Raw genomic sequence first — 25,351 nt, 5'->3', positions numbered from 1 at the left:
GACTGGGGGGTAAATGTAGGGATGCCCAGACTCAACCAGATAAAGCCAACTCTACTGTAATTCTAATCTGTTCTAAAACCCCAGACTACAATGGCTATCATGGCAAAAATTAAAACATAATTGTATTATCTATTACTTTTATTGTAAACAATTAAGTCAGTATTTTAACTGCTAATAGATTTCAAGTATTATACAATGTTTAACAATGAAAGTAGCTTAAGAATGTACCACATATTTTGCTTGTATTCAATTTATAATACTATTTCAAAGCTTTTTCTAAGCTACAGTGAATTCCCTTAAAAATGTATATTGCTTCTATTTATGATGTCAAACTACACCTAAACACTAGGATTGCTAAAAATTATTTGGGAACATTGGAAAATTTATGGAAAGGAATCAAATTATTAAGGAAACACTATCAATTATAACTGGGAATATTTCATTTAAGTTGGAAATAAATGATTACTATAAAATCTTTTTCAAAAGCTCTCATACAATAATTCTGAAATGAGACATTTATTTTATTCTTGTATTTATACATCATCTTTACAGGGATTCTAAGCAGGTTATATTGGGACCAAATATACTTTGGATTTAAGTTCTTCCTCTCATTGTTCAGAGCTGTTGTTTGCCCAGCCTATAAATTTTAGAACAGCATTTCAAAACTGTTTTTTACAAAGTCAGTCTTTGTTGTTCATCATTTCTAGTAGCAAACTCAATATACAGCCTACTTATTTTCTGATTTAGAAGTGTGTGCTCACATATGTACAGATGGAAACATGAGGTATAATTGTGACTGGATGTGATATGGTTGTTGCTGTTTGGTCTGTGTGCATGTGCAGCTGCTGTTCTGCAACAGAGAATCTGTAAGAATCTAAACATGCAAAATACAGAAAGCAAAGTGGAAAAGATATTTTTCAACTTAATTTCCACCAAGAGAAAATCAAATAAAAAGAAAGAGCAAATGGCATAGTCTGAAAATTTGGCTGGCATCAAGGTGGTGGCACAGATATGATGATAAAGAGAAGCAGACAGAAACTTGAGATATATTTTTGTACAGAACCAGCACATGATAGATTATATTTAAGGATGAATAGAGAAATTAAGGATGAATCCTATATTGCTGTCTTGAGCAACTGAGTGGAAATGATTCTGACTGGAAAAAATCAAGGATTCTCTTTGGGATGTGTTATGTTTTAGATGTTATAGTTGTTATTAGATAGATCTTCAACTACAGACCTCAAACAGGAGTTGGATATGTAAATGTGGAGCTCAGAGGGGAGGCCTGGGCTACAGACATGGATTTGAGAGTCACAGTTTATAGAGAGCATTGAAGCAGTGGCACTTCACAAAATAGCCTTGAGAGAGTATAAAGAGAAGAGGGAAATATGGTCAAGGTCTCAGACCAGGGTCATTCTACAAGTGAAAATTGGGTTCTAAAGGAGCAGCTAACAGTGGAGGGCAGAAAAAAAGCACAGATGACTACATATCCATGAAACAGTTTACTTCCATTGAAATGTGGAACAAATATTTTTAAAGACTTTAAAAGTGAATGACTAAGCTGGCAAAAAAAATAAATAAATAAGGAAAATACCTATGGGCCTAAAATATAATATTCTCTTTTATGCTTGAGAAACAGCAAAGAAATCATTTTGGCTTCAGAGAAGTGAACAGGAAGATAGGGGATAGGATATGAGGTCCCAGAATTCATGGCTGGGTTAAGATGGGAATAATCCAATAGAAATGGAAGAAATTATGGTGAAAACAGTGAGACATGTTGAAGCGATATTCTTGTTTAGACAAGAGAGAATGAGATCTATTACACAAATAGCAAAGATGGCCTTTGATGGCAGCATGGACACATCTCCATTGAAACAAGAGTGTGGGCACACAGCAGGTTAGGTGAGTAGATATGTTGGAAGTTTATCAAAGTTATCTTTAAATGTCCCTAGTTTTCTTAATGAAATAAATATCATTAAATATCATAATATCAATAATAAATAAATATCTAGAGATCAGATTGGCAGTTGTAAGAAAAAAAAGAAGGTATGAAATTATTTTCTTAAAGAATGAAAGAGTATGGGAACTAGGTCAATACATGATTATTCCAAAGCAAATCTAGTGGGCTACATGAGGTTAATGTTCATGAAATATAAAGACTAGTCAGCATTTTTGTGGTTTCCTCAAACCAAATTAAGCTATTCTCTAGTGCAGGGTGCCAAGTATGAAGATAATTGGACTTGGCTAGGGTTTGAGTTTACCAAGTAAGTACACAAAATTTTTTTAAGAAATCAAAGGAAAAATTTTAAAGTGTATGTCAAGGAACAAAAAATATGATAAATAATAAAATATTTTTAAAACTGCAATAGAGGAGTGCCTGGGTGACTCAGTTGATTAAGCATCTGACTCTTGGTTTCAGCTCAGGTCATGATCTGATGGGTTGTGGGATCAAGCCCCATGTTGGGTTCTGTGCTCTGCAGGGAGTCTGTGTGAGGGTTTTGCCCTCTGCCCCTCCCCACACTGGTTCTCTCTCTCTCAAATAAATAAATAAAACTTTAAAAAATAAACCTGCAATAGATGTGCTAAGCATGAGATGATATCCAGCTAAATGGAGAATTGATAAAATGAAAAATAGCTCTAAAGAAAATACCAGAATAGAACATGTTAAAAAACAAAGGAGAAGGACAATATAGACTACTGTTTAAGAATCACAAAAAAAGTAGAGTAAAAATGTCCAACATATAATAACTGGAGTTACATAGTGGAAAACGAGAGAGAAGCAACACCTTAAAGCTATCATGGCTGAGAATTGCAGAGAAACGAGTGCTCACATGTAACAAGCACATCATATTACAAGCAAACTAAATAAAAAGAAATCTATGATTTGGATACATAAAACTGCAGAATACCAAAGATTAAAGCAAAGATCTTAAAAGTGACTGAAAAGAAAAGAAAAAAAAGAATTATCTTTAGGGAATGAAAGATTCAGTTAGCCACAAATAACAACAATGGAAGTTAAGAAGCAATGGACTGATATTTTTAATATAATGAGAGAAATCACAATCAATCAAGAAATATAAATTCAGTGAAACTATCAAGAACAAAGGCAGAAGACTTTTGGATTAAAAAAATCAATCTAAAAAAATAAATAAATAAAAATAAAAAAAATAAAAAAATCAATCTACTGCTCACAGAACCATACTAAAGTAAGTCCTAAAGTAGATACTAAAGGATAAAAGAATACAATCTCAGAAGGTTTGAAATTCAAGAAACAATAGTGAGAAAAAGATACACAAATAAGTAAATCTAAATCGTTAAGTACTTCCAAACATTTTTTAAAAAAGAAAAATTATAAAATTCAATTTGAGAGATTTAAAAAAGATGGAAAATTTCTAAGCAGTAATTACATATATTTCAGGATGGGATGGTAGGTTAAACATATTAATTTACTTTCAGCTTTTTTTAAATCTTTTTATCTTTTAAGTAGGCTCCATGTGGAGCCAAACATGGGGCTTGAAGACCCTGAGATCAACACCTGAGCTGAGATCAAGAATCAGATACTTAATGAACTGAACCACCAAGGTGCTCCTACTTCCAGCTTTTTAAACTACATTATATATCATATCTAAAATAACAACTAAAAGAAATAGATCAGTGGAGGGGAAGAAAGAAATGGGGTGAAAAAGCCCAGACAAACCAAAAATAGGGAAAAGAGGAAAAAATAAAACACAGGAAGTATTAGAACAAATAAAAGGCATTAAATAATACACTAAAAATAAACCCATAGTAGCAATGAATACAAATTTATTAAGTTATTAAACTATCTTGTGCACTATAAAGGCAGAGGTTAGGACCACCTGAGTGAGGCAGTCATCCTCACTTGGTTAAGCGATCTCTTGGTTTTGACTCAGGTTGCAATCTCAGGGATGTGGATGGAGTCCCCAACTGGGCTCCATACTCAGTAAGGAGTCAGCTTAGGTTTCTCTCTCCCTCTCCCTCTGCTCCTCCCCCATCTCCCCTCCCTGTGCTCGCTCTCTCTCTCTCTCTCTCGGTCTCTCTCTCTCTCTCTCTCAAATAAATAAGTAAATCTTTAAAAGAAATCAAACTGAATTAAACAAATGGTATATGGTATTTACAAGAAACATATATAAAACAAGAAAGGCTGAAATATAAAAGAATGGGAAAAGATATACACAAAAATACTAAAGAAAGCAATGTAGTTTTTATTAGATAAAATAGGCTTTTAAAGCAAAATCATTGGGGACAGAAAGTTACTAATGACAAAAGATTCAATTCATCAGGAAGATATAACATTCAAAGTGTAAAGTTGCCTAATATCAAAGCATGTTAATGTATAAAATGAAAATAGAATCAACAAGGAGAAATTTCAATTCTACCAACCTAGTAAAAAATCTTCACATTCCTTTATTGGTAATTGATGGATTAAGCAATCCAAAATATCTGCAAAAGTAAAGATTTGAACAAACAAAAATTTTAAGTGATGTAATGAACACATGAAACTATATCTAATAGGGGAAAATATGCAATATTTTCAAGCATATATAAAATAGTTTTTAAAATTAATGTACATGAAATGAACCTTGATAGAATCCATAGGACTGATATCATACAGACCATGATTGCTGTCCACAGAGCAATTAAGTTAGAATAACTTAAACAAAAGCTTGTTTGGAAAATTGTGAAATATTTCTAAATAGCTTTTTCAAAAAAAAAAAAAAAAGAAGGGAAATCAATAATTTCTTAGTACTGAATAACTGAAAATACCAAAAGTAATGAAATGGAGCTAAAGCAACTCATAAAGTTAAACTTATAACCTTGGATATTGTATTAAGAAAGAGGTAGTATGTACATTAATGAGCTAAACATACAAATCTATGTTTGTAGCAAAACATACAAATTAAGAAGTTAGAATAATAGAGTAAACCTAAATGAAGTAAAAGAGAAGAAATAGTAAAGAAAAGAATAGAAATTAATGAATAGATTACAAAGAAAAAAGGGAAGTATAATTAATAACTTAATTTGTGTGTCCACCGAGAGAGTCCTAGGACTCAGTATGGCCAGCTCCCCATTTGACATATTTTCAGTGATATCTAATAGCCATTTGAATCTCATTGTGATTTATTTCATCCCCACACACCCATCCCACACCCCTAGACTTGCTCCTAGAACAATCTTCTCTCAGTTAAATGATAAATTTATTCTTCTGGTTTCTCAAGGCAAAACCCTTGGAGTCATCTTGACCTCTTTTTCCCACATCCAGTTAGTAAACAAAACCTATTGGCGCCTTCACCATTTTGGTAGCTCAGGGATTCTCTAAAGTGGAGAAACCTCACGTCCATTCTATCCTATTCTATCTCAAAGATACCATATATTGGAGTTACAGAGCTTAGACTCTAGCAGGACAAAAAAAAAAGAATGAGAAACTTAAGAAATTGGGGCTAGAGAAGAAAGGATTGGAAAAGACCGAGTGAATGAAGGGTAAACAGCCTACTGTAAAGTAATGGGAAGGAAATGGGAAAATTATGTGGGTATTTACTCTATGCTTTCTAAATACCATCTTAGTTATTAGAATAAATGCATCTTTTTTTTTTCTCATTTAAAACTTCTCTGCTCAGAGATGCCTGGGTGGCTCAGCAGTTTAGCACCTGCCTTCAGCTCAGGGCGTGATCCTGGGGTCCTGGGATGGAGTCCCACATCGGGCTCTCTGCAGGGAGCCTGCTTCTCCCTCTGCCTGTGTCTCTGCCTCTCTCTGTGTGTCTCTTATGAATTAATAAATAAAATCTTTTAAAAATTAAAAACATTTTAAAATTCAAAAGAAAAGTCAGGTGGTGTATGAAGAAACAACTGGGGTCTAGTCCTGGCTCTACCACCTGGTGGATGGGTTGGCAGAGGCACTACAACTCTGTGCTTCAGGTTTACTTTTGATAATGGGGGTGAACTTCATGTGATCACAGAAGTATCTTCTGCCTCAGAGAGGCCGTGATTCCAGGAGAACAGAAGAGGGAAGGCAGTAGCACTTTACACCTATAATTTACCCAGGAAAGCTGGTAGGTGCTTTGAGTTGCAAACCAGAAGCTTGGTATAAAGTACATTTATCATTACACTTGTTAGAGTGAGATATTTCTGTGTCTCACCTCTGTGAAGTCTGGCTTATGAAAATGTCCCAGCTTGCTTGAAGTCGGATACAAAAGGAGAATACTGACATTTTGTATTTTAATCCTGTGCCCTTCCTATACCCAACCATCTTTAAAGGATGTTTTAGCAAAATTATCTCCTTTTATGAGTTCCACATTTAAAGTTTTTCAGTTGAGAGAAATTTCAAAATATAAACTGTTTCTTTAAAAACAATTATCTCTTTAAAAATATAAAAAATGGAAAATCTGCTTTGAAAGGAAAATATTCCATAATTAAATGAGCCATTTCCAAAAATACTAAGCTAATGAGATACAAAACTTTTGTCAATACAGTTACACTCAAGGACATTTTAAATATTTTTGAAATATCACCATCATTTGAATTTGCTGCTCACGTTTACAGGTATACTTATCAGTTTTATTAGAAACATCTGAACAACATATAGCCTTTGACCAAAAATTGACCATAAAACTAAGAACTAAAGTCCACGCATTTCTTTTAATAATGAAGGCTTAGCTCTCTGCTCCTGGGCATATTCACATAATGTGCCTGTAAGCTCTGTTCTGTATCCAAAATTATGATTAGTATATTTAATCAATGGTTTCTGTCCTTATTGGGGCTCTCAACAGATCAAAATGGTATGTGCTAATTGGACATAATAACTGCTAAGACTTTAGAGCTAATATAAAATAATGACTCACATTTATTGAGCCCTTACACATTAGACCCTATGCTAAGCAATTTCTATGCAGCATCCCTTTTATTCCTACAAAGATATTACAAGTTAGGTACAGGTAAGGTTCTTAGTGGCAGGAAACTTGGCTGTCTATCCTATTCACCGCTGTGAGCAACAGTGCCTGGCACTGAGTAGGCTTTGAATGTATTTAACAAATAAATGAGCAAATATCATTGTGACTGTTTTAGACAACAAAAGCTGAGGTTTAGGGAGATTAGGAGATGTGCTAGTTAGTGACTGAGCAGGAATCAAAACCCAGGTTTGAGTGCAAAATCCATGCTTTGAGCTACTCTCTTTGCCGTATTTGGTCACTGATCCCAAGTTTTCTGAATTTGAAGGATGTTATCTCATGTTAGATTAGGCTTAGTTTTGAATTCCTTGAAGATCAGAATTTAGCTAAGTATATTTCTGTTGAGCAGTTATAATTTACATAAGTCAAAGAAATTACAGACGTGCTCAAGAAAACACTTGCCCCTAATTCCTTAAATATAAAAGATCCTCTTTTTTAAAAAATGAAAATCTTTCCCATCAAGGCAGTAATACAAAACTGATATTAAGTTGAGAACTAGAATTATAAGCTTGAAATGACCTTGAAAAGTCTAGATTTTTTTCCCAGTGCCTCCACTTGCTGAACAAATCCTACACCTTCTCTAAGTTTGCCTTTGAATACATCCTTACTTCCTTCAGAGGAGTTGTAACAGACACATAAAGCTTTGAAAAAGTTTAAAGCACAAAGTGCATGTTATGTTTATTTTTATTGTATTTAGTTCATTATTTGAACATCAACATTAGCCTCATTTTAAATGACCTAGAATGTGCAGTGTAATTTATTTAGAATTTATGAAATCAACTGAAGATATAAAAGCTCTTTAAACTATATGAGGAATAACAGAAAAGTATCTGAATAAAAGCCAGTTCTGATTCGTTTCTCTGTGACACTGATTACCAGCCCATGTGTAACTAAGTTGGTGATTGGAACTGGGACATACCCACTATCTGACAATACCTTTGTCCTGTCCTGCTTAAATCACAGCAGAAATTGAGACTTTCTTTTTAATGACATGTAAAGTGCTTTTGAATCAACATCTTTATTTGGGGCACACATGAAAAATGTACCTTTACATATTATTGTGTATCTTTTTTATAGTATCTAAAAGCTAGAAATAACCAATGGTGGACATTTACACTGCCTTTCACTATTATGCTTTTTGTAATTATACCTCAATAAAATCCTATAATTCACTAAGAAAGAAATCATTTTAAGTCCTCAAAATCAGAAAAATATTCTAAATGTGTTTTAAAAGCTGGAGTATTTGACTTTATCAGATACTGTAATTTGTATTGCATGTAAGTTGATGTCATCTAAAAGGAAAGTCAAAAACATTTGTAATCACTACAGCAAAACATTCATGATATTATATCTTGTATACCTTAGAATTTCAACCATAAGTACTGATACTAAGAATTTGATTCAAAACTCTGATGGTATAAGCCAATATGTAGTTTAAAAAAAAAAAAAAAAGCAATTGAAGAGGAGAGAAATGCTTGAAAGCAACCGTCTTGTTGCTGAAAGTTAGGCATAGTTAATAGGTTAATTTCTGTTTATTGAATAAGAGAGCCCAATGCTGATTGATATAGTAATTTCAGTGTTTGCTATGGCAAATATTTAGCTCATTATCAGTTTTAATAGCATTTTGCAGAACAAGCCTTTTCTTGACATCTAGAAAATACTATTAAATTTCCCTGCATAGATACATTGTTATGACATGCAATAACTACTTGAATATAAAGGGGATTAATAATTTAAAAGGTGTTAACAAATTAGGGCCATCATTAAAAATAGACTTTGAACCATTTTGTAGCAAAATCAGATTGAGGTAATGCTCTGCTCTTATGATAAAGAATTACTGCATTAATTCTGCAAAGTGAACTTATTGCTCCTATTCGTCTCCAAAACCCTGGAGCATTAAAAGACAGGAAGAATGAAATGATCACTGCATTTTTTTCAGGCACAACAGCTCTAATATTTCCATCACAGTTTCACAGCTCAGCCAGCCGAGTTGTGTTAATGACGGGCGGGGGAGAAACCCTTCAAAATGTCATCTTTTTCTTTAATTTTGCTTTTAGCTTGTCCTATAAAATCGGGCCAGATTTTCCCGGACAGCTTATAATAATAAATAAAGAATCATATTTAACTTAAGTAGCATCAGTATTGACTACATGGCTTAATACTGTTTTACATCTAACTTTTTAAAATTTAATCCATGAGCCTGTTGAGGACCTTCTTTCTGCATCAGTTACCCTCCTGATGGCTGAAGTTGACTCTACTGATGGGGAGGGCTAAGTGGTGTCCTCTTCCTTCTTCACTACCTCCTGGGCATCCCTCCTAAAACTAAGCACTTTGGGATACAGAGAACAGCCCCATAGAAGTTGTTTTGTCAAGAGAAATTGAAAGCTACACTCTGCTATTTGAATCTTCAAATTTAATACTCAATTTTCTGTGCTTTTTCTTCATTTATCTTAAAAATATTATATATGATAGCATATTTGGAAAGAACTATTGTAGTTGCTGATAACTAAATTCTCCATGCAAGCTATTAATATAAACTGAAAAGAAAATGAAAATTGATGTACAAAATTGCAACTATACTGCATATGTTCATAGAATCAAGGAATATTAAAGCTGAAATAGAGCTCAAAGCTCTTTTTTTCCAACCCTCAAATTTTGAAGTTGAGGAAACTGAGGCCCAGACAGGCTAAATAGATTGCCTTAACACACCTGGCTGAGTGACTGTTAGAACCTCTGCATTGTTATTTTTGCAATATCAGTCATCCCTGAGTCTGAAATTCTCATATTGCTCAATACTACTTGAGTGCTTCATTGATTACAGCTGTAAAGTACAACAAACTTTGGATTTGGGGCCAGCTGAGCTTGAACTTGAATCACAAATTATGCACATATCGTTGAGAAAAATCACTTGACCTCAGTTTCCTCATCCACTAACTGTAGATACTAATACCCTACTTCAGAGGTGCCCTGTGAATTAACTAGTTTTATATATGTGTAAGCACCATAAACTATAAATCTTTATACAAATAATAAGTCATTATCATTAAGAAGGAATGTCTGCTTCCACTAAATTAAGGCATTTTGTTATCTAGGAGGGGAATTATTAGTTAGCCAGCACATTAACAAGGCCTTGAGGCAATGGGACAAAACAATACGTTTTCATTTGGGGGAGAAGAAAGGTAGAGAAAGATCTAAGGCATTGGCAATTAGAGCAAAACTGTAAGGCACCAAGGGCAGTTGTTAAAAATAGCAGAGAGAAAATGGAGGAGATGAGGAGCTCTATTTTACATTGAGAAAATGGAGGTTTGGAGAGGGTAAGTAATTGGACCTCAGTGACCCAGCCAGAAGGTGATAGAAGCAGGACTGAAACCGGCGGCTCTCTGATTCCAAAGATTAACTACCAGGAGATTGATTTACAGTATCATAAATAGGACAAAATTTTGATTTAAGACCTTCAGAGAACATTCTTTTTTTTTTTTTTTGTCAGAAGCTAGAGGTGAAACCTATTATGACGGAAACCTAAGGATGCACCAGAGATCCATGATACCAACTTGCTAAAACAATGGTGGACAAAAGGTTTAATTTACAGCATGATTCTGGGAATGATTCTGAAAGGATTCTGATTGGAATTTGTCAACGATCTTTTTAACCTTTGAAAATTAAGTACTGAATAACTTATAAATGTTTAGTTCCAATAACATCAACTTACCCACCAAGGCTTCTTATCAATTCTCATTCCTTCTAATAGTCTCTCCTCATTTAACTAGAGGCTCTGTTTCCTTCTTGGATTATAAATTGATTGTGAGTAAAAATCACTTAAGAATTCATTAAACCTTGTGATTTCATCCTTTGCCTAAGATCCCATAAAACCTAATGCTGAAGTATATTCATAGTGTTACTTAACCCAGGTTTGAAAATCATTGCAATGGGATTTAGCAGTATGAGACTAATGGTTTTATCACAAACCCACTTTTAAAAAAATACTAGCTCAGTTTTCTGGTTAATTTTCTTTTACCAGGCAGGTAGTCCACATGCAATAATAAATATGTTATTAAAACATTCTATTTATTTATGATATGTAGTCCTACCTATCCCACCCAAACAACAAAGCCTCTTCAGCCACTATCAATGCCAAAATAAAAAGAATTATGTTTATCTTTGAGAATCCTTATTGGTATAGAAATAGAGAAAGAGAAGCAGCCATGAAAATACTAGCAAAAGGAAGAATTTGTTCTATGGTAGATGCCAATCCAAAGACCATGTTTGTACATGGTGGACTCCTGACCAAAAGCACCTTTCCTTGGGCATCCTAGTGGCTCAGTCAGTTAAGTGTCTGACTCTTGCTTTCTGCTCAGGACATGTTATCAGGATCATGAGACGGAACCCTGTGTTGGCGCTCAGCTCTGGGCGGTGTAGAACCTGCTTAAGATTCTTCCTCTCTGTCCCTCTCCTGCCACTCACCTGTGCCCACTCTCTCTCAGAAAAAAATAAATAAATAAAAAATAAGGCATCTTTCCTCACATGTCTGAATGATTTGCTTACATAAATTTTGCTTCTCTGTTTGAGGTTCAGTAAGCAGGCATTTAAAGTTAACAAACATCTGTTTTTAAATGCAAACGTGTAAGAAGTCTATGGCCCTTCATACATTAGAATTGATTGGCTTATTGGCTTATTCTGGTTGCTTGCTTCCTAACATTTAACTGAGCCTAGCTGAACTAAGACACTGTAAGTCAGAGTAAATTTTTTGACTCCAGATCTCTCTGTTCTCCAGATTTATTCTATTTCTGAAACCCTCAACTTGCCCTTAGTATTCTGCTCTCCTTGAGAACTCTGCTATCTGTAACCCGCATATATGTTTATGGCAGAGGCTATACATTCTGAGCAACAGTCCCCCTAGAGAGTTAAAGCTTTAAAAACATTTCAGTCAATATTATTGACAATTGATTTATATCCTTTGAATTTGCACTCCTGACCAAGATTCTATTTTTTTTTTTTTTTTTTTTTTTTTTACCCCCAGCCATAGACCATCAGTATCATTTAAAATGGTAAATCTGGGCAAATGCCAAGGTCTGCCTATCTTTTGAAGGCTGCCTGTCTAATCAATTTGCTTGGTTTGGTGTCACATTACAAACCAAATCAGTTGTGTCAGTGCACTGACATAGGAACAATGATACCTTGTTATCACCAAAAGATCACATACTGAAATGCAGATATGCTTCGGGAAGGAATTATATATAATGCTCTCATTTTTGTAGGTAAGATAAAAACTAAAAGAGTTTGAGATCCAAATTTAGCCCATTCTTTGATTTAGAAATTAAAAAGTTGAATGCATTTTACCTAAATACGAACTTGTGATTCGGGGTTTCTTTTAAAGAAACAATGGGGCATTTAAATTATAATTTAGCTTTATAAAGAATTACTTTCTATGAAAATCTTATCTCTTTTATGTGAATTTGACTTAATACATACATTTCTCTTTTTTTATTTTGATGATTTATGTTCTAAATTTTTAAAATAGACAAGTATACTTTAATTATATTTAAATAAGCCCTAAAATTCTTCCAAACCTTTAGCTGCATTTTTAAATCTATAAAATGATGAAGCAGTACATAAAAGTCTGACTTGTAACGTTAACGAAGTGGTTTTGTTTTTTGGGGTTTTTTTGGATACACGTATAAAAAATATATACATAATGCTTATGAACAAACTTGAAGTCAATAAGCCTATGCATGAGAAGTGAAATAGTCTAATCTGTAAACTAGAAACTGATGATCTTCATGGAGAAAAAAAATAAGAAAAAAGAAAAGAAAAAATCTCTTTATAGCTGCTGTCACTTTTAGCAGACAGTAAGAAAAAACACTCACATTAGTGATACCTCAGGACATGATCATCCTTTTGAACTGAATTTATTCAGTACATTTCTGTTCCTCACCACTATGTCTCCAAGCATCGCTTTACTCAACATTGTTAAGAGCCTCAGTCTGGAGGTGATCCTTTTATTATATTTTGATCATCTGTAGATAAAATGTCAAGCACAAGTGATATAATAGAAGCAAATGATATCTATGTTTGAACATGATAAAAAAAAGAGAAATCCCTTACCTCAATTAGCCGAGGTATATGTACTCCCCTAAGCTGATTCTATTTTAAAGTGTTTTCTTTCTTTTTAAAATTAAGTATTCTTATTAAAATACTTATAAACCAATTAACCAGGGAACTGCCTGCTAGTAATGCCTTAAGGAATATTTCTCATTGGGGTGACTGAGGCTTGGAGTTGTGATACAGGCTGTGATACTATCAGGCCCCCAGCCCCCCAGCAAGAGGGATGAAGGCTGCATCTCTCTCGAGTAGCCCCTTGAGGTTAGCTTAGAGCAGTGCTTCTGCTTTGGAAGAAGCTGTCAGCCCTCTGGGCTACAGGAATATGCTGTTTTTAATAAGAACCTTGCACAAGACAGTAGCTATGATTTGGAGTCTGTTTTCTCCCCTCTACCACTCTTGAAATGGAATGGATCACAAGTTGATTGAATACTTAATGCCAAGCTAGTTCTGAGTGTTAGAAATACCTTCAAATCTATATGTTAAACTTTCAAAAAATGGTTTGAATAACATGGTTTTGGGGTATATCCTCCACTGCACTCTGTAAACATCTCTTGCCATGGGAGAAGACTGGGAATATGGGAATTAAGTTAAGGTGGGTGTCATCACCATCCTCTCCTCTGGCTGAGCAATAACCAATCCTGTTATTTAGTGTGATCTTTTCTCTAGAACGAGTTGAGAACTTGCGTAGAGTCAGCCTATAAATATTAATGTGCAATCTCTGAAAAAGGAATACAGTGCAGATTGGAAAAAAGAGGCTTTTTTGGTGAAGTCAGTAAGTGCAGCAAGTTTGAAGATCACAGTCTATGATTTTGACTTTCAGAACTCATGGTAGATGGTGACTAAGATGAAAAAACTCATAGCACCTAGATTTCTGTCACTTTGCTATGCTCTTTGCTGTCAATCAACTAACCACTGAAAGGTTTTCTTTTTTGAGAAAATGTGTCATTTACTGAACTCTGTCTGAAAGTAATAAGTACAGGTGCTCCCTGTGTTACCTTAAGAGCACTAACTTCAATTCACTTGCTCATCACCTTTAACAAACCCTTCTGGTCTTAAACAATACTTATTCCAACAGTAATTTGAATATGGACGAATGTTGTGTTTTACCATGCCCTATACTGCATTCCGGTTAAAGCGGGTACCTGAATTCTGTATCTACCAAGCCCTGAGCCAGACTTGGAATTGTAGTGCCAACAGCAAAAATGCCTAGTACTTAGTAAAATCAGAAATAGGAGAACCAGGTATCTAGTGGAGGAGATGGAAAAAATTTTTCATCCATATCTCCAAGAATATGTGACCCCTTGGCATAAAGTTAACCAAGAAATTAAGAAGAGCTTCTCATGTAGTTGAAGCAGTCATAATTCGGAGGGGAAAGAGAACGTCAGCAGAATGTGCATCAGAGGAGAGAGCTAAATGAGTTCAGCATGACAAAAGAGGCTTGCAGGTCCTAAGAAACTGATTTACACGATTAAAGAGAGATGAGAGGAGCTCTGAGCACCGGAAGTCCCAACTCTTGAGTAACTGAGGAGGTGAGAGAACCATTGAAAATGCAAACAAATTCACTGCTATGGAAACTTCATCCCCAGGGAACTCACGGAGAGCCCCAAATCCAGAAAGATCTTTACCTAAACATTTGCACCTCAAAATTGAAATAGCAAGGCTTTGTTTGGCTGTCAAGTTTGATAACTGAAATAGAGTGCAGGTGTCTTTGTTTATATATTTTTTAATTGAAGTATAATTGATACACAATGTTACATTAGTTTCAGGTGTACAACATAGGGACTTGACAACTCTGACAACTCTATGTTACGCTGTGCTCACCACAAGTGCAGCTGCTGTTTATCTTTAAAACAAATTGGGGGGGGGGGAGGGCGGGATCCCTGGGTGGCGCAGCGGTTTGGCGCCTGCCTTTGGCCCAGGGCGCGATCCTGGAGACCCGGGATCAAATCCCACGTCGGGCTCCCGGTGCATGGAGCCTGCTTCTCTCTCTGCCTCTCTCTCTCTCTCTCTGACTATCATAAATAAATAAAAAAATACCAAAAAAAAAATAAAACAAATGTAAATGTATTATATCGTGATAAGAACACTTAACCTGAGAGCTACTCTCTTGACAATGTATGTGTGTAGTACAGCATTGTGTGTGTGTATAAAAGAATTCTGTTTATATTTATAGATATATATACAGAATTCTTACAACAATTCCCAAATTCCTAAAGGCAATCAGTTCCATTCAAATATATATAATTATATATATATTCCATGTTGTGGAAGTCAGAAAAAAAATGGCAAATTATATTTCAGTTACACTCCTTAGATTAGACAAGCCAGCCAAACTACATCTGGGTCATTAAGAACTCAATTTTCATCTCCTTTTCAGCTCTGAATTCTTTGATGACTATTTTGCAATAATTAAATTTTGGGATGGTTGCCAGAGGAGAGGGTTGGGAGGATGGGCAAAATAGATAAAGGGGATTTAAGAGGTATGAACTTCCCGTTATAATGTAAGTAAGTCACAGGGATGAAAAGTACAGCCTAGGGAATGTTGACAGTAATATTGTAGTAACTTTGTGTGGTGACAGAAGGTGACTAGATTTATCGTGGCGAGCATTTCATAATGTATATGCATGTTGAATCATTACATTGTATGTCTGAAACTAATAATATTGTATGTCAGCTGAACTTCAATTTAAAAAAAGCTAAACTTGGGGGCAGCCCAGGTGGCTCAGCGGTTTAGCGCCACCTTCAGTCCAGGGTGTGACCCTAGAGTCCCGGAATCGAGTCCCACGTCGGGCTCCCTGCATGGAGCCTGCTTCTCCCTCTGCCTATGTCTCTGCCTCTCTGTGTCTCTCATGAATAAAGAAATAAAATCTTCTAAAAATAAAAATTAAAAAACAAATTTAAAAAGTTAAACTTTTTAACTATAGTAACAAGCACGTGTGAAAAATACCGGTTTCCTTAAAAGATATGTGGGAGTTAATAAGTAGAAACTGAAACCATATATACATTAGAACTGTATGCATTTTATCACTACTTGAATTACTTTTGGGGGGTTGCCAGTAGGGGAGGAATGAGAGGGTTGCCTAGGTTAGATAAACTATTCCTAAACCCAAAAGTCTCAAAGCAGTAATTATGTATTCATTACTGCACATTTTCTGAAATCACAATTGAACACAGTTAATAGAATTAATGTTTCAGTGAACCTTAATTGTGTATTTAACAGTTGCCTACTATACACTTAATCTGAGAAGGAGATTCTTGGTTGATTTTAACGGCAGTGGGATCACAGTAGAGAGATGGCCAGTTTTTGTTGTCTACAGACTACATTGCCTTAAGAGACATTGAGACCAGCAGAGAAAAAAAAGAAATTACACTGATCCAATAGATATACTGCTGAGAGCTTTCTATTATATTCCTACCTCAGACATTGTACCACCATTAAATTCATACATTCAGGCCCTGGGAACCAAGCCAGCCTGACACGTAAGTTTGGCTAAAATGAATCTACTGTATTAGTTTTTGTGAAAATGATTAAGCTCTATGGATTCGAAATCAGTTCTATTTTTCAAGCAGTCAAAGGCAAATAAACCCTAATGTAAGAGACAAAATGAGAAGAAGCCTGACAGAGATAAAATTTAATCACAAAGGAAGGAAAGCTGCCATATGACATAATTTGAGCCAGAAAAAAAACACAAGGTCATCGATTTGGCAGTCGTCGTCGTCGTCGTTGTTGTTGTTGTTGTTGTTTTAGTCTGCTAACAGGCAATATTTTTTAAGCCTTTTAAGGAGACTGTCCATCACAAAGGCATTATTTTAATCAGAATTCTTACAACGATTCCCAAATTCCTAAAGGCAATCAGCTCCATTCAAATTAGTAACTCAGATAAATCACCATTAATTAGCTAATATAAGCCAGCAGGTGGTTTTGAGCCCAGAGACATTCCCTGGTTATTTAAATTATGTATATTACACCACACTAAAGAAAGAGTAAGTAAAAGGGAGCACAGAGAGAAGTCTATAAAAAAAAATCTGTTTGGGGATAATACTCAACTAAAATCTCCTGCAACTTCCACATCTTACCCAAAGGAATACAAGGCAGCTTTGACCCCCTGACTCAAAAAATATCGTTCATCAACATCCAGCTCTTATTTCAACATCGATTATGCATGCAATGTACAAAGTGTGCATTGGAAGCTTACTTGAATATATTTGTTCTAGAAAGATTACCAATTACCAAAGAATAGGAGAGGAAGAATTGTTTTTCATGCATAATTTGTGACACAAGAGAATCTCTCCATTATCTTTATGCCCTTGTGTTCTTTAATTGACCTACTCTAATTTGTGTAATTGAGGGTTATTTCCTAGACTATAAAAAGAGATAAAGGCATCGCATAGCCGCCAACCATCTAAGATTCTATTTGCGATTAAATAGTACAGAAGATAGTTTTGTATTGAAAATTGACTTACCATATGGAGGCAACTTTTCTCAATACTGTTAGAGGGCAGTCCCTTTACTCTCAGTACTGTCTCCCTCAACAAGCAACAAAACTTTTGATAGTTGAACCGCAGAATACTGTTTGGCTAAAATTAGACCCGATAACCAATTTTATTGTTTTGTTAATGCCACCCATATTATGTATCATTTTAATCTCTATAGCTGTCATGTCAACTTAACAGGATTTCTAAAACATGAGCATAATAAAATAAATAGACATCTGAACTTGACTAAAGGCTTTGCTGAAGATAATCTCAGGGTCCAATTCTGTTTAACATGAGACTTGAATTTCAGTAAACTACATAACATGTTGAATCAGGAGATACATGTTCATTTTAAGAAGACAAAAGCATTTTTGAATTGAAACTTCCAGAGGTAAACTAACTCCTAGACTAGGCTAGACTTGACTCGGGGTAATTCTTGGAACTACCTTTGGACCCGTGATGCAGAATCTCACATTTATATCTCAATCATGCTTGGAAGGGTGCAGAAGTTCCCACCAGCCAACAGAATTGGAGAATTGAGGAACCATTCTTCCCAGGATTTCTCTAAACACACTCTTTCATCTCAGCAGGGAAACAGGGGGAGACAAGAATTATTGCTCCTGTCCCCAGTAACATCCAAAAATTACCTGAAAGTAGTATTCTTTGTTTAAACTAAAATTATTCGTAATCTGTTATTCCAGTATGCTTGCCTGTTTGCAGCAGGATCGAACTAAAGGGAAAATTACAACTACTTTAATTTCTCAGGTTGAGATTCACCCTCAAACCACATAATTGCTTCACAAATACAAACACCCAACATCACAACATTAGACTAACTGGAAAACCAGCCCCAAGTATATTTGGAATTTGTGACAAGTTTAACATCTCTAATTTTTAATACAACTGGCTATCCCCTTTTGAGCATACTAATAAGTCCTATGTGGCATTGTAGCCCTGGATGGTTCAGAGAAGAAAACGCTGACTTGTTGCTCACTTCATATAACCATGCCCTTTGATATCTTTTTTTTTTAAGTTTGTAATAATGCTGTGACTACTGCTGTTCACAAATATTTTATTTATAAAATCTATCCTCCCCCAGGGCTGGTACAGAGGATCTACAAGCTGAAGGCTAGTCTATAAACTCTACTCACTCTAGGAGACTGAGCTTTCTTTAACATCAATCGCTGAGCTGGGAGTTTAGACAGAGAAACCAGCCATGCTTCCCAACTGTAATGTAGAAAGCAAAGCATCTCTTTGCAGACAGGTTTTCCTGTTGTGGCATTATTTAGACAAAAAGAGGCATATATTGTGGGAAAACTGGGCCTTTTCTTGCAGTGTGAGTGCCAGAGGCCAGTACTAAAGGAAAAAAACCAACAACAGTGTTCTAAAACGCCTATCACCAGCTTTATATTAACATTTGAATAATAAGCCTTACACAGTATGTTTCAAAACATCGAATAATGGTTATGTAGCCTGCGCTATTGATACGTGACTATGCTGCTCCATAATGCTATTGAAAACAGGAGTACAGGATGAATCAAGGCAGGATGGGCAGGAGGTCCAAGACTGGGGCCCTCAAAAGACACAGAATTGCTCCCATTGGCTGTAGTTTAAGTAGCCTTCCACCCCTGAAATATTAAGCGTGACTGTACTTAACAGCTAAATTCTGGTCTATAGTCAGACTTCTGCAAAACTTTACTATTAAGTGAAGTTTTAGCTATTAAGCTAAAAAGGGAAAGAAAAATCATTCTTCATCCTCTCTCTCTCACTAATGTCCAACCAGGCTTGACCTGCTGCAACCCACAGAGAACATGGCCATGTCTCCCTCAACACCCAGTATTAAGTGCCAGTCCCAGTTCCATGACAGGGCTGCTCCATCTACCTACCCACATGTAATTTTTCCTTTCTATGTCCAGGAGACTTTAGTTCTTGCCAACATGCTTCTACTTTCTCTCACTTGGCTCAGAGTGCCCTATGCTCTTTTTTTTCTCTAGCCTCTTGACACATTCTTGCTTATACAACAGTCCAGCAACTTCTCTCACTGTCTTCTTCAGACCCCTTGTCCAATACCCTCAACTGTGATCATGGAATACACTTAATCAAATTGGTGACAGCTCCATACCCAATGCCAGGAATTTGGATGTCAATGTTCAGCATGGTTTGCTCTCTGAATCTTGGTCAAGTGGGCTATTGATGATGAATAACAGGGATTCCCTCTCCACTTTCCTCCTAATTTTTCAGATTTTAACTCCTAAAATACTGTAGGGTGGGAGACTACTCCCTCTCTTCAGCTCTAATTCATACTCACACATCCCTACAGGTAGCCATATAGCCCACTAATGAATCATTCATCAAACTTGAGTACAGTCTAGAAACCAAACATTTGAGGCCCTGGAATTATGAGATGAATCAAATACAAACCCTGCCATGAAAGACAAGTAAACAGGCGACAAACATACTTTGATAATGAGAGAGGTTCACACAACACCTGTCAGGGCACAGACAGGCTGCCACCCATCTTGCCCATCAGAGATACTGTACTCTACACTGTGCTCATGGAGAAATTCGATAACTGCTATGCCCTTTATGGGACAAATCGTATATGAGAAGACAGCTTGGGAAACTTGCAGGCATTTACTACATAAATCTCTTTTCATCCTGGAAATCTCTAGGCTGTATCTCTGCTGTTCAACCACTCATTCTTCATCTCTCTCTGCTTTTGCTTCCCTTTCTTCTCTGTCTCTCTCTCTCTCTCTCACACACACACACACACACACACACACACACACACACACACTTCAAACACACATCTCTGCTTGGAAGACATCTAATGAATACCTTCCTCATTCAGTGTAAGAATAAGTAGCAACCAGATACATTGGGATATTATCTGTAAGACAGATATCTCAGAGGATATCAGTACTTATTCCTTTCCCTCCCCACCCCCAGACCCATTCTGGCAATACTTTTCCTTATTGATAAATAAGCCACACTTATCAATAAGCCACTCTTCCTTATTGATAAATTAAGCCTGGGTAACTTCAGTTTGTGGGCATTTGCTCCCCGTAGTGAATGAATGCCCCTAATGTCCTTGTTACAGGGCTCTATCATTCCTTTGATTAACTGCTCCATCTGAGGGAAGCTCTCACAAGCCCAATTTGTAGTTATTTCCCTTCAATCAATCCCAGATGTAAAGGATCCAGGCTCTACTGATGGAGCAGTTCAATAACTGTGCTGTGTCCCCTTTATAGGACGATGTAGATGAAATGCTCTGTCAATTTACGCTGCTGCATAAATTTTGGTTTTTCGAAAGCTAAATAAGAAGCAAAATGCCCAACAGAAGGAAATCAAAGCAACCTGTAATAATCCTGAAACTAGGTGTTTTCCTTCCTGAACTAATACTTGGAAACCGATGTGCTAAAGACACAGGAGTGGAATTGGACTCAATATTTCTTTAGGCACCATGAAACCGAAGGATGTTTTGTATTCCATGTTCTGTTGTCTTTAAGATATAAAAAGAAAACTATAAAAAGATATAAAAAAAAGTGCAGCCTGGCTGTGCTGCTTGTTCACTTTTGAACTCTATAAAGCATCTACCTCTAATTCAACCTGACACTGCTAATTTTGGCATTAGAGTTTGAAATGAAAATCAATATCTTTTGAGCTTGAACACAGAGTGACTGTACCTTGGGTAGAGCATGGCCAGACCCTTATTTTCAGTGATCTGTGAGTGAGGTAATAGAAATTTTCCAATGTAAAACGTTTAAAACACTTATTCAGATGAGATCCAATTGTCTTCCTGAAATTAACTATGAACTGCATTCTCCTACCCTCCTAAGGCCTATTATATAAAAGATGCCTTTCAAGGTTTCTTGTATGTTTTCCTTTTTAAAAACCTATGTCCCTGAGAACATTTCCCATATGAGATTTAGAGACTTCGCCTGGCCTTTCCTGCTAGGACAAAAGGTCTTTGACTAATGTAGGTGGATAGTAAAAGGCTCAGAGGGCTAAGGACTGATTTATCTTGTGATGTCAGCCTGAGAAGGTAGTCATACCTTTGTTGAAACAAAGTCCTAGCGAGGAATTTATTTTGCATCATCTTTTGTGTCATCTTTGTTTTGTATTTTCATTAAAATCTCCTCCTTCAGAAAACTGTATCATTAAAATGTTTTATATCTGTAGCCTAATCTAATCTACCTTTTACTTTAATCTGGCACACAGATCAACTGTTTTGTTTTAAAAGAGGAAGAAGAGGGAAAAAAGGAAAAGAAAGGAAAAAGAGAGAGGGAGGCAGGGAGGAAGGAAGGTTAGTTCAAACTGGTGTGTGTAAACAAAATTGTTTTTCATTCTTTTGAAGTATTTTTTATTTATAATTATTAGGTATGTTTACTCAACAAACCGAATTTATATGCCATCCCACCTGGAAAGGATGTATCTCTTTGCAAATAGGATCCTCATGTGCCTCCCTAAAGTTCTTCAGTAGCCCCCAGCAGTAGCAGTATACTTTCTCTTGCTATTCTAAAAGTGCCAAACAAATTCTCATATTTGGGCTGTAGCAGAGTCTAGTGTCACAAAGTATATACCTGGCCATAACTGAAAAGTCAGACTTCGACCATCCAAGAGCAACATGTCCAGTCATATACCCTTAAGCAAAAGGGCCACTTGGGGCTTCCCAAACCCAGAAACCTCAGGTGGATTGATGAAATAGCCCTAATTTCTTGGCATTTTCCAAAACAAATATGAGACACGGTGTTTTCTCACTCGAAAATAAGAATAACTATTCAGTATAAGATGAATGCTCAGATACCCCAAACGGAGTTTGTACAAGACAGAGGTGGGGAAAGAAGACTCTGTAGAGTAGGGATTCATTCAGCAAATGGGATGGTAATGAAAAGGGCTGCTTCTGGGATCAGACAAGCTAGGTTCAAATCATGACCCCATCATTTACTAGTTGTGTCATTTAGACTCTTTGGCCCTCTGCATAATCATCTGTAATCTGGGGATGATATTATTCCAATTAATTAAATATGGTAATGCATATGAACCCACTAGGTTCCCAGCATGCTGACTACCATTGTTACAGAGGTCCCTGGGCCTCCAACACAATTGGGTAAAATCTAAAACCAAGATGTGAGGTGCCATGAACAACAAAGGAGAGCCATCCTATTTAGGCAAATCTTCACAGAGTAGAAACTTTTTGAGTTGTGTTCAAAGTCAGGTAGGAATCCATCCAGTAGCTGGAAGGAAAAGATGACCCAGAAAGGGTCAAGTCTTGTGAGAAAGCATGGTGTGCGTAAGGTATTGAGGTTTGAACAAGTAGCTAGAACATTTTAGCTGCAACTTACAGGGAATATACACATGGAACTCTGGTGGCAGTAGAGAGGGTGGACCGGAGACTGACACCAGAAGCAAGGAGCCCAGTTCAGAGACTATTACAATTATCCAGAGACAGTGACCTTGATTGGGAGAATGTCAGAGGGCATGGAGAAGAAGAGATAGAGTAACCAGAAATCGCCTTAATTCTTATTTCAGTGTTAAAAAAAAATAACTTCTGTGGAGTCAGAAAAGTTGGAAAAGTTTCACACCCTCCATCTAAAATAATATTTATGTCCCATGTGTTTGTGCTAAAATGGCCTCTTTATCAAAATGTCAAGCCACAGGTTCTTTCACCTGAGTGGCTTTTCTGTGCCAGAAGGATCAATTTAGACTTAAAATCTGATCATTAAGACATACGATGGTTTAATAAATCATTTAAATTTTTCTCTAATGAATTTTGAGCCTAGTTCTTTGAACCATCTTGTCAGAAAACATGAAGAGTTGGTGTCTATAATATTTACTCATTCTAATATAGTCTTTCGTTAAATATATGTTTCTGCCAGGCTCTGAGCTTGGGCAATGGTAGGCAAAACAGACACAACATAATTAAAGATTCTTATTCAGCTCACTCTAAGGCTTCTATTTCCTATGTTAATAACCCAATTCCTTTTGCTCCTTCAAACATCCTCTTTGTTACTCTTGAGCTACAATAAAAGCATGGCTGCTATACACAAGGATATGTTTCTTCCAAGCCAGTGAAATGTAATTTGCATACACATCATTTTCCCTCTTGCGTCATTTAGGGTAGCTTAGATTGTAGCAACAAAAAGATGAAAACATGCAGTGGATCCACTCAACAGAAATTTAGATTTTGTTTATTTAATAGAACAAAGAGAGTCCAGGTCAGCATGTGGAGACTCTGTTCTTCATGATCCTTCAAAATCCCAGATCCTTCCATCTTGCAGCTCCATCATCCCCTAGAGCTCACCATTGTTTGTATCCAACCAGTTGAGAAGGAAAGCTCTTGAGACGCTTTGTATAGGACGAGATCTAGAAGAGGCACACTTCACTTCTATTCATATCCCTTTGGGTGTAACCTGGTCCCAGCCATATGTAACTGCAAACAATGGCTGGGAGATATAGTCTAGCAGTGAGCAAAAGACACTAAATTTGAGAGACGAATTTAGTGACTAGCAGACAAATTTAGTGACTAGCTAGCAGTTTCTGCCATAAGTATCTACAACTACCATCTGTACAATAGAAAAAGAATATAGAGGTACAACATATTTATTAGTCAAAAGTGGAAATTTTAGGGAAAGGTATGAATATATGAACACAAACTGCTCTTCATTCTAATATTGAGAAGAGTCAACCCACACAGATTTTTTTTTTAAATGATATGTTGTTAGAATCATTTACCTCCCCACGCCAAATGTTCAAGCAAACTACCATAGCCTTTTTCTAAGCAGTGCTGAAAAAGCATTCCATAAATATTTACTGAGTGCTTATTCTATGCAAAACTCTGTGCTAGAATTTGAGTTGGGGGATGGAGGATACAAATTTGAATATTAAGCTCAAGGATTTTACAGTCATAATTTGGAAGAAAATAATGCACACAAATAACTAGAATATAAGGTAAAACATAGTATGTGCTATAGAAGAGAGAAAGTGCTGTGGGAGTTCTAAAAGACAGATAACTTTAAATTGGAAGCATAGGGGAAGCCTGGGTGGCTCAGCAGTTTAGCGCTGCCTTCACCCCAAGGCCTGATCCTGGAGTCCTGGGATGGAGTCCCACATCAGGTTCCCTGCATGGAGCCTGCTTCTCCCTCTGCTTGTGTCTCTGCCTCTCTCTCTCTCTCTCTCTCTCTCTGTCTCTCATGAATAAATAAATAAAATCTTTAAAAAAATATAAATAAATGAATTGGAAGCTTAAGGAATGACTTCACAGGGGAGAGGGCATGTGAAGGCTTTCAAGGTTACATTGGCCATAGGAAGATCAGCAAAAGAAACAGCTTAAGCAAAGGTAGGAAGTGAGCAAAAAACAGGAAAATGAGAGGTGTGTCTGAGGATTAGGGGGTTATAACATTATCAAAATGAATAATGCACTAATTTTTTTAAATTATAGAAATAGATGTAGACCAATATGGATTGATAAAACAAATACAAATAGTATCAGAAGAACTGCAAAGCTCCAAATGCTTTATTTAATAACAAAGTTTGAAAGCATAGTATTCCCAGAGGTGATACATTCCTATATTAAAACATACCACACTCATTCAGCCAAACAGCAAAACAAATTCTCATTTTTGCCTACCTTGTGCAAGGTAAAAAGTTGAAAGGCCGGGCACTGAGGAGGGCACTTGATGGGATGTGCACGGGGTGTTATACTATATGTTGGCAAATTGAACTTCAATAAAAAATATATATATAACAAAAAGAAAAAAAAAGTTGAAAGGTCATTGCCTGGATTTTAGCAAATAACACTGAGATTATTCTTT

General features: G+C 36.1%; 1 protein-coding gene across 3 annotated transcripts in view; it reads left to right on the top strand.

Annotated features, from left to right (window-relative positions):
* Positions 1-25,351, top strand: part of TTC29 (tetratricopeptide repeat domain 29) — a 244,607-nt gene that overhangs the window by 176,244 nt on the left and 43,012 nt on the right. The window contains exon 12 of one of the 3 annotated variants that reach the window (XM_072773530.1): positions 10,450-10,701. The exons of the other annotated variants lie outside the window; for them this stretch is intronic. Within the exon in view, the coding sequence (XP_072629631.1) occupies positions 10,450-10,520 (71 nt within the window). The 3' untranslated portion in view covers positions 10,521-10,701. Of the gene's footprint in view, positions 1-10,449; positions 10,702-25,351 lie in introns of those variants that run through there. 3 annotated transcript variants of the gene reach the window in all.

Source organism: Canis lupus, chromosome 13 (assembly GCF_048164855.1).
Source record: "Canis lupus baileyi chromosome 13, mCanLup2.hap1, whole genome shotgun sequence".
In the NCBI taxonomy this organism is placed as follows: Eukaryota; Metazoa; Chordata; class Mammalia; order Carnivora; family Canidae; genus Canis; species Canis lupus.
The sequence above is the reverse complement of the archived record's forward strand: the minus strand, read 5'-3'. Positions and strand labels throughout refer to the sequence as shown.